The sequence below is a fragment of the Scophthalmus maximus genome, chromosome 7 (genome assembly GCF_022379125.1).
Source record: "Scophthalmus maximus strain ysfricsl-2021 chromosome 7, ASM2237912v1, whole genome shotgun sequence".
In the NCBI taxonomy this organism is placed as follows: domain Eukaryota; kingdom Metazoa; phylum Chordata; class Actinopteri; order Pleuronectiformes; family Scophthalmidae; genus Scophthalmus; species Scophthalmus maximus.
In genome coordinates this window covers 1022119-1031701 of record NC_061521.1, presented here as the reverse complement: position 1 = coordinate 1031701, position 9583 = coordinate 1022119, and the positions used below count along the sequence as shown (strand labels likewise).

The 9583-nt window shown below is 39.4% G+C and overlaps 1 protein-coding gene across 4 annotated transcripts in view; it reads left to right on the top strand.

Annotated features, from left to right (window-relative positions):
• The first annotated feature begins 289 nt into the window (after positions 1-289).
• The window catches only part of b4galt6 (UDP-Gal:betaGlcNAc beta 1,4- galactosyltransferase, polypeptide 6), a 55927-nt gene continuing 46633 nt past the window's right edge, over positions 290-9583 (top strand). For all 4 annotated transcript variants that reach the window (XM_035647048.2, XM_035647051.2, XM_035647050.2 and 1 more), the window contains exon 1: positions 290-1030. In XM_035647048.2, the coding sequence (XP_035502941.1) occupies positions 916-1030 (115 nt within the window). In that variant the 5' untranslated portion in view covers positions 290-915. The remainder of the gene's footprint in view (positions 1031-9583) is intronic.

Genomic DNA, 9583 nt, shown 5'->3' with positions numbered 1-9583 from the left:
CACAAACACACACACAAACACACACACACACACACAATATTATGAATATTGAAGGGAAATCCTCCTCTCCATTCTGGCATTCTGGCTCGTCTTTCAGGGTCAGCTGACAGTCTGCAGCTGCTGTTCAAATTGCACAATGACTGCGTCCTCCCGTTCTCGGAGCATGTACTCCCAAATAGAACTCCCAAGTACGTTCTTGGAAAGAACAATTTAGCGCACTTGGTATTGAGAAACGCCTCTTATAATGCATCCACGAACCGGACACAGGTTTCCAAGGCGACGCACGGGAAGGGCGGTGTTACACCAACCGGACACGCCCTCTGCAGTGCCAGCAGAAAATGAAATGGAGGCAGACTTGACATTTTTCAGTTCAGTCTATTTATCATCATGCGTGTGGAATGTGGGAAATCGGCGTTTAAACAAGCAGTGGTCTGGACTCGTGTGCGCTGTGTGATGAATTATTAGTGTGGCGAGTGTGTTGGAAACGTCGCACCGGCCGACAGTAGACTGTGGGAGATGGCTGAGCGATCCTACACCCTTCAATGACAGCGTTAAAAGCCTCACTGGTGAACCCGCAACCATGGAAGACCACCATGCCTATCGTTGAGCAGGATTACCACTGAACTTTTGGCCCGTAGTATTACGGTTTTAACATGCCCGACCAGCGGTTCTCCGGGAGAGGCTAACAATTGCCTGATATGAACGTTATTGCCTGGTTTTTCATCTGGAAAGTTCTGAGCAGGGGAAAGCGGGTCAGCACCGCTGGCTTTAGTCTTTTCCGCGCTGCAGCTCTGGGCATTTATCGAGCGTGTTTTTCCATTACCAGACATTATTGCTTCAATTTCTGGACCTTTTAACTCCAATAAGCATTTTATGCGATTCATATCGGCGAGGGAGGAGCGGGCCTAAGCCAAAATGGTGAACTGGAAGCGGCTGCTGCGAATGTCTAACCGATCGTTTATGGCCTTCATATTCTTCTTCTCCATGTCCACTACTTGTCTCTACTTCATTTACGTGGCTCCTGGAATAGGTTAGTAAACAGAGGTTTACAGTGAAAACGAAGCAAACGATGTGATTATCTCATGATTATTTTGTGCAGTCCAACTAGTCCCAGCTGCTGTCACAGTCCAAGCTAACGCTACAATTGGCTAACAGGCTAACTACTCCACAGCTGAAGGTCCACCACAGCCCATAACGTCAAGCTAACCCTCATTTTTTGTGTGATGTTTAACTGCAAACTATCCCACGTGGCAATTAGTTTGCAACATTGTCTGAAATATATTCCCTTGCGTTGTATTTGTTAATTATACCAACTTTATCTGGCAGTTGACAGCAGGCTTGAGAAAGAATGAACTTTGGGCATCTCTGCTGAAGCTGATGCTGTTTCAGGGGTTCTATTCATGCCACTTCGATCTACACATCCACTGGGCAAATACACCCATTCCATGACAAATTACTTGTTTTTTTTGCTTCACCAAAGAGTGAGTAAAAATGTTCACCATCTCAAAATGTCTCAAGTATTTTAGAATTACCTGTTAAAATCACTCAGGTAGCAATTATCTCAGTATTAATCGTAACTGTATATAATGTGATCTGAACAGTATGGTAAAGCCCCTATGTTTGAGCAATTACATACTGTATGTCTCCAGGCCTTTTCCCTACTGCAGCTGCCACTAAAACATTGAGGACAAACTTAGTGATTGCAGAGATTTAAATCGTCTTTGGCATGAATGCATGGTCCTTGGATGATACTTGATAGGCTGGATATCTTTCTATTTGCTTTTTGTTGTGTATTCTACTGAATAATTTCTGTTTCGATCCCTTGCTAGAGGGCAGTTGATATGTGCAGACAGAATTATAGTATTCAGTGGGCTCATAGGACAGGCCTCTACTGCAGTGGTAGTCACAAATGTGCACTGTGTAAAGTTATCAAGAGTCCACCCGTTATTTATTTGTAATGCACTTGACATTAAAAGCAAATCTCAGAGTGCTACAAGGTAAAATATCAGTATAAAAAGACAGATAAAAGCTAACAACAAAAATGTGCGCATAAAAAGCAGCAGCCAGCATGGTTTCTTAAACATCATATGTTCTGCTAAAAATAAATGTTTTAAGATCTTTTTTAAAACTCTAAGTCGTCTGTAGTGCCGAATGGGCAGCAGAATGGAATGCCTGGTCACCCATGGTGCTGAGCTTAGTCCTGGGAGGAGGAGAAAGCTTTAATTTGTGGAGTGGAGGGATCATGTTGAGGTCAGTTGAGTGAGTAGTTCTTTCAGGAGGGGGGGGGGGCGACAAGATACTATTGTAATCAATGGTGTCTTGGCTAAATATGTATCATTACCCATGACACAATAATTTAGATTTCCGAGGTACATGAATTTACATTCCTTAGGTATTGCATATCCCAGAAAATCCTTAATTGTAACATGTAAATTTTCCCAAAAAATGTGTAGTTTACTACATTGCCAAAGAATGTTTGTGGTTTGCTTCTCTGTTCCCACACATCCGCCAACATATCTGTTTGTTTACTCGTTATTTTTGGTTTATACTCGTAATTAAGTATCGAGTTAGATTTTTCCATCCGAACTCCCTCCATATCTTCAAATTTGTGGTGGTGTGTTGTTTCACACATGTTTAACCACTCTCCTGCTGTAATTTCAATGTTAACTTCACTTTCCCATTGGGCCTTGATATACGCAGTAGAGGGAGCTGTACAGTCTCTCTGTATGATTTTTGTATTGCACTGAGATTGCCTTGAATCTTGTTCCACTGTATGCCTGCATCATTAGGTCAAGTGCACCATTTAAGGTTGAGGTTTGTATTTCCTTATATAAAATAATCTCAACTGTAGACATCTGAAAAAGTCCTCATTGTCCAACCCGTGTGTCTCTTTCAGGCCCTGAAACCTCATTATATTTCCATTCTTGGTTCTTGTACACATTGCAGTAATCCCCCCTTTTTCCCATCTTCTGAGTTTTGATTACTCAGACTTGGTTTAAATCTATCATTGAAAGCAAACCAGCTCAGCAATCTCACTTCTTTTTATAATTTGTCCTGTTTGATAAAGTCAAAAACAAAACGTTCAGTGTGTGGGAGCTGATTGAATCTGTTGCCTGTTCTATTGCCGTTTTTAGTTTGATATTACCAATTAGGGACTGGACTGGTGTGTCTGCTACTGTCATTTCGATATCTTTCCACTTTGCATTATATGCTGTATCACCCAACTTGATCACTGGTGCAAGTTGTGTTGCATAGTAGTAATCTTTTAAATTTGCGAGTGCCACACCACCCTTCTCCTTAGCCAATTGCAATGTGCAGTATTTTATTTGTGGTCTTTTACCATTCCAAATAAATCTAGAGAACATCTTGTCCCATGCTTTAATCTTTTCTTGAGGAATTTTAACAGGAAGAGATTGAAAAATATACAGAACAACCTAGGGAAAATATTCATTTTGATTACATCAATTCTTGAGGTGAAGTCCAATGTCAAAACTGACCATTTCTCAATATCTCTTTTAATCTGAATATGGATCCTGGCATAGTTTGTTTTGTAGTTATTTTAGTTGTTTCTTTTGTTATAGTCACACCAAGATATTTTATGATCTTGGAGTCCCATTTCAAATTGAAAGTTTGCTTAATTTTTTTAAATGGACAAAGACAAAATTTGTTATATTCACATTTACTCTGTACCCTGAGTGGCCACCCTATCGATTTATAAGATGCATGATCTGGGTTAAACTTGTATTAGGGCTTTCCAAATATGTTATGATATCATCTGCGAACAGCCGATTATGTGTTTCTGTCCTTTAATATTAATTCCTTTTAATTCTTCACTCTGTCATATAGCCTGTGCTAAATGCTCAATGTATAGGGCAAAAAAGTCTTTGTTAGACTGTAAAAAAAATTATACTAGCTGTAGGATTTTGATAGATGGTTTTGATACATTTAATTGATCCTTTATTGAGTCCAAACCATTCAAGTACTAGATATAAGAAATTCCAATTCACACAGTCAAAGGCCTTCTCTGCGTCCAGGCTTACCATAATAACACTAGTCTTTTTCATTCCTATTAAATTTATTATTTGCAGAGTCCTCTGAATATTGTCTTAAACTTCTCATATCTCTTTGCCATAATAGAAGTGTAGATTTTGTAATCTACATTGAGAATAGATATGGGTCTCAAATTGCAAAAAAAAAAAAAAAATTCTGGCTTTTCCCTCTTTGGGAATTACAGATATAATTGCCTCATTCCATGAGGGTGGCAACTGACCCTATCTGAGAATCCAATTAAGAGATGATGTAAGGAGAGGAATCAGTTAGTCTTTGAAGGTTCGGTACGACTCTGCATTGAAGCCATCGATTCCAGGTGTTGTATCAGGTGTAAACTTGGAAATGGCTTTAGACACTTCATCCATTGTTATAGGAGCTATGAGGCTTTTATTTTGTATTTCTCCAATAGTTGGTAAGTCAAGTGTGTTGAGGAACTGTCTTTTTGCATCTCCTACATGAGGATGGTTGAGTGTATAAATTCTTGTAATATTATATTATATATATAAGTTGAACTGAGTAAGATCTCTGATCTTGTATATTGTATTTCCAGTCTGCTGTTTCCTAAGTCGTCTTGCCAATAGCCTAGCAGCAAGGTTTTTTTTTTCTCTATTTCTCCTCCTAAGATATTGTCTATTTCTGCTTTCGTACTCTTTATTTCTTGTAGAAGTTAAGTGTCATGTATGGTTAGATATCTTTTTTCTAACCTTTTAAATTGTTCAGCCAAATTAAGATATGTAGCCCATTTAAGCTTCTTCTGTAGTGAGGTGATGGATATTAATTTCCCCCCAATGACGGCCTTTAAAGTTTCCCATTAAAAAATAGTTGGATATTTTTTACTGTATCGTTCTCCTTGATATTTCTCTTCTTTTCCATTTTAATTTGCTCAGTTATTATTTTGTTATTCATTTTGCTTACATTTAGTCTCCAGGTAGTGTTTTTCTGTCTGCTATTCAACTGTATGGTTAAGTGGATTGCATTATGATCAGAGATGTCTGCCAACCCAATTTGACAATCTATGACCTTACACAGATCCCAGCTATTCATTAATATAGAATCAATTCTAAAATGGGTATCATGTGTAATTGAATACTGAGTATATATTTTTTCCAGTGGATGGATTTCTATCCATACATCAACCATCCCCCGTTCCTTCAGAAATGCATTCATAATTTTAGTTAAGTGAGTCTTACTTCTTTTTACGCTTGTTTTGTCCATCCTATGATCTAATACAACATTAAAGACACCCACACAAATTACTATGCCTGCGGATTCTGTTGCTATATTTGTGAGTAAGGTTTTAAAGAAATGTTTATCACTTTTGGGAGGGGCGTGCACATGACTAATCTAGCTATCTAATTTTCCTTTAACAATAATGAATCTCCCTTCTTTGCCAGTAATCTCTTTCAAATATTCAGAGTTGACTGAATTTTGTATAAGTGTTGCCACCCCTCTTTTGTTACTGTCTGCATGTACTATAAAGATTTTTTTTTTAAAATAACTTTTTAAATTTTTTCTTGAATGAAGATAATTTGGGCCTTAATTTTTATGATTTTCAGAATTATTTTGTCTTTATCGGGTTGTTAAGCCCATTCACATTCGATTTTTCTGACAGATACTGCGACACGCACACACACGCACACACACACACACACTGAAAGAGAGCGAGAGAGCGAGATGTGTTGAAGAGGAGAAGGGGAGAGAGCCGTGAATGAACACACAGGGACGGTGTAGTAGTGACTTTAGCTCTCTCTCTGTCAGCAGTCTTTCTCTTTATCGAGGGAATAGTCCTGGTGTTACAGAGTCAGTGTTCAATGTCTTAAATTGCAGTCACATACCTAGTCAAAGCTTGGTGTGCCTGCTGTATTTGCAGGTCTGTGTCGGCTGGCGAGGAGAGCTCGGTTTTGAGAAGCTGTTTGATGAATTGTTCCGCCGAACTGCCCTCTGCTCCTTCTTTAAGGCCAAAGATGTGAATATTGTTACGCTGGTTTTTCCCTTCCTGGTCTGTCTGCCTTTCCTGTAGTATCGTCTGCAGTGCGTGAAGTAGAGCGTCTTTTACATCCATCAGCTGGGTGATAAAACAATAACGTTTATCAAGATATGATTTTTTTCCATATCACTTCATGTTCCAACTTTCTATGTTGGCAACTATCTGTTCTGCTCCCTCTAGTCTGGTAGCTTGAGTTGCTAGCTCTTTTGCTGTTGCCGTGAGCTTAATGTTTTTCCTCGAGTTCTCCCTTCATGTCCTTTTTTCTTTAAATGTGGTCAAAACTCGCTGTCAACCGCCCATCGTACTCCACGTTCAGTAATCGCTTTGATCAGGTGGGTTCCTCCATCCTAAAAAGGAGGTAACCGCTTCTAAACTTAGACTTCGTCCACCAGGACGATAACTCTATAAACCAGAAGAGGTGACCGTGCACGCAACTGAACCAGGCTGCAGGATTTCTGACTTCGCAGGACGAACTGAAATATGCATTTTTTTCTCCCTGTGTGCGTGGGAACAACCACAGCACTGGTACCACGTCAAGAGCCGTTGCGACGGAACACTCTGTCGATTGATCCCTGCAGAAGGAAAGACCTTAATCCACAGGCTTTCAACCGAGTCGACCGCTGTCCGATCCGCTGTCAGTTGCTAGGAAGTGCCACGGCTCCCGCCTCGACGCATCCGAGGATGGACCACACACACTTGTTCTCCCGCCGAGGAGTACAGTAAGAGACTTTAGTTCTGGGCAGAACTTTGCTCTGCCATCGTGTCTGAACTCAGCACCCTGTCGTCCATTTAAAGACCGAGACCCACCGGCTCAATCAGCTGAGCAGCCGTGCCCCCGTATCCAGGTGCTGGATCTCAGTCACCATCGCATGAGCCTGACTGCTGCTTTGATTGCTTTCCCTTTGCTTTCTTACATTCGAACATTTACACACATACTCGTGGGTGCTTGAGAGATTCTGGTCCGAAGTTAACTTTGTCCCCGATCTCCTTTGTTAGAGTCACATGTTTAAAGGTAGCCGCCATTTAACTTGAGGTCTCGCACCCCACCTTTCTCTGGCATCACGTGACTTCCCAGGTCACGTCCGCCATTTTGTTCCTCCTCCCCTTTTCACATGCACACGCCTGTGCACGCCCGCACACACACACACACACACACACACACACACTCTCTTGCTTGTTGTTGTCTTTTCTTATGATGTTCATATGATATATGATTGGTAGCTTAGCATATAATAGACATTTTTTGATAAAAGTAGAATTGATTGTACATTGATATTGCTAAAGTTAATAAATGCTGTTATACTTTAAAGAGAAGTTGTTTTTTGTTATTTGCATGTACATTGTGATAAAGGCTGGTTGACAGAGTCAGCGACCGGATTCACACCTTCAGCTTACTCCATATGCTCATATCTACCAGATATGAACATTTTGAGACTGAATTGACTATTTGGTTATTTGTCCCAGTTTCTGGGTGGTGGCCCTTTGCTATCAACATTGATTAATAAGCTCAATTGATTTTAATATTTAATAAGTATCATTGATTATCATTAATTATTGCTGATAACCAAATTAGCCCAAACCAATGCACAACGCTGTCCAACACGCAGCACAGACGGAGACACTCAGACCTGATCTGTGTGACGATGGCAGAGTGAACCGCTCAAAGTCTGGTTTTACTTCACCAAAAGCAATGGATTAGACCTGCAACAGTTAATCAATGAATCAATTAGTAATTGACTTATTAATCGTCAACTATTTTGATAAACAATGAATCTGTTCAGGTGCTCGTGGTGTGGTGGCAGGGTCCAAAATTAACTTTTTGACTTACCATCCAAGGTGGCTGGTAGTTGAAAAATTTACCAGCCAGACAGATTTTTTACTAACCAGCAACTTCTGTTAAGTTTTGACATACCTGAAAACATGGCCTGTCTTTCACTGAATCAGTTATGACTGAGGCAGCGAGATACGAGCAAACCACAGGCTCACAGTGCCTCCTACTGGCGGGAACGCCACACCTGCATATATCACTTCTTACCTATAAACATAATACTTTATTTATACATAATACCCAAAACAGATCTTTTAAAAGAAAATAAAGTGTATTTATAATTAAATCGTAAAGCACATCAAAATAAACTTCACAAATGTGAGCACACATTAGTGGACATCACATTAATATTGATCCATAGTCATAGCATCATCTACTGACAACAGGAAGTCAGAACTATGTGACAAACATCATCCGATTTACATGAAATATACATGGTGTCCTCATGATGTGAACGCATGATGATGTACAGAAGAATGATTACTGGGTATTCTCTAGCTACACATAGTGGACACAGGAAGTGATATCCGCGACATACCCCAAAGTACGTGTACTTGCGAGGGGGCGATCATTGCTGCTTCGGGCTTTAATTTTGGGTGTAATTAATAATTTAATTATTATATGATTAATTTAATTATTAATCAGAATTCTAAATTGATAGTCAGTATATTTTAAATTAGACTGAATCAGTAAAGTGGCATCATTTTCCCCTTCTTTGCCCTGAGGTAAATATGATATTAATTGAAGTTGTTATTTAATATTGATATTGAATTAAATTCGATTGCCATAACTGATAAACTATGAGCACATAATCGATCACAACATTTGTTTACTTCACCCTGATTCACGACCCTACAAGAATACAGCCAGAGGGGACCACCCTGTAGGACATGTTAGTCTGCTATTTAACCTTTTGTCCCAGAAAAGAAAACTTTTCATGAGATTTGATTTGTATTTCTGATATGCAATTTGTAATTATCAACTGTTTCGGGGCTAACCCTCTCACCCAGAGGCTGGAGGTGGCCACCCCTGCTTTAATCCAATTTGAAAGGCTTCTGTGTATAAACTTCACAGAAAAAAATTGAAACAAAACTGATTTAAATTGTGCAGAGCTAACAGCAGCCAGATATTTAGCTCTAAGTAAACTTTGTTGCCTTTTTGTTATTTCTTTGTGTAGTTTCACATATTTGAAATACTGGATAATTAGTTAGTGTGTGATTCAGTCTTCCAAATGGGAAAAGCTGGTTAAGGGGCATTTTTTGGCTTTAAGATAAATTTTATTTGTGTTGTAAAATTCAAGCATAAACTAAAGAGAAACTTGCACCTGTTGTAGTAGCCTGGAAAACTTAAGGTCAGCATCTAACATCTATTCATGTAACAACATCATCCCTAGTCTGACATCTGCTCACATTTACATTAAAGTCACAATACCAATCATAATAGGTTTGACTTGGTAACACTTCCTATCACAAGTCTGAACTGAATCATGTACATAATTCGACCACAGCGGCACAAGGTAAAACACACATTTTCCGTCATACTCGGATCACTAAGAGCACATTGTTACTCAGTTGTCACCCCTGCTACTCAAAGAAAAGAAAATCTGCAAATTAACAAAAACTTAAATGAGCCCATTGGATTGCATAAAAGATCTTTCTCATGTCAGTGTTGAATCAATGTTTTTTATTCTCCACATTATGGAGGACCGTTGGGGACGC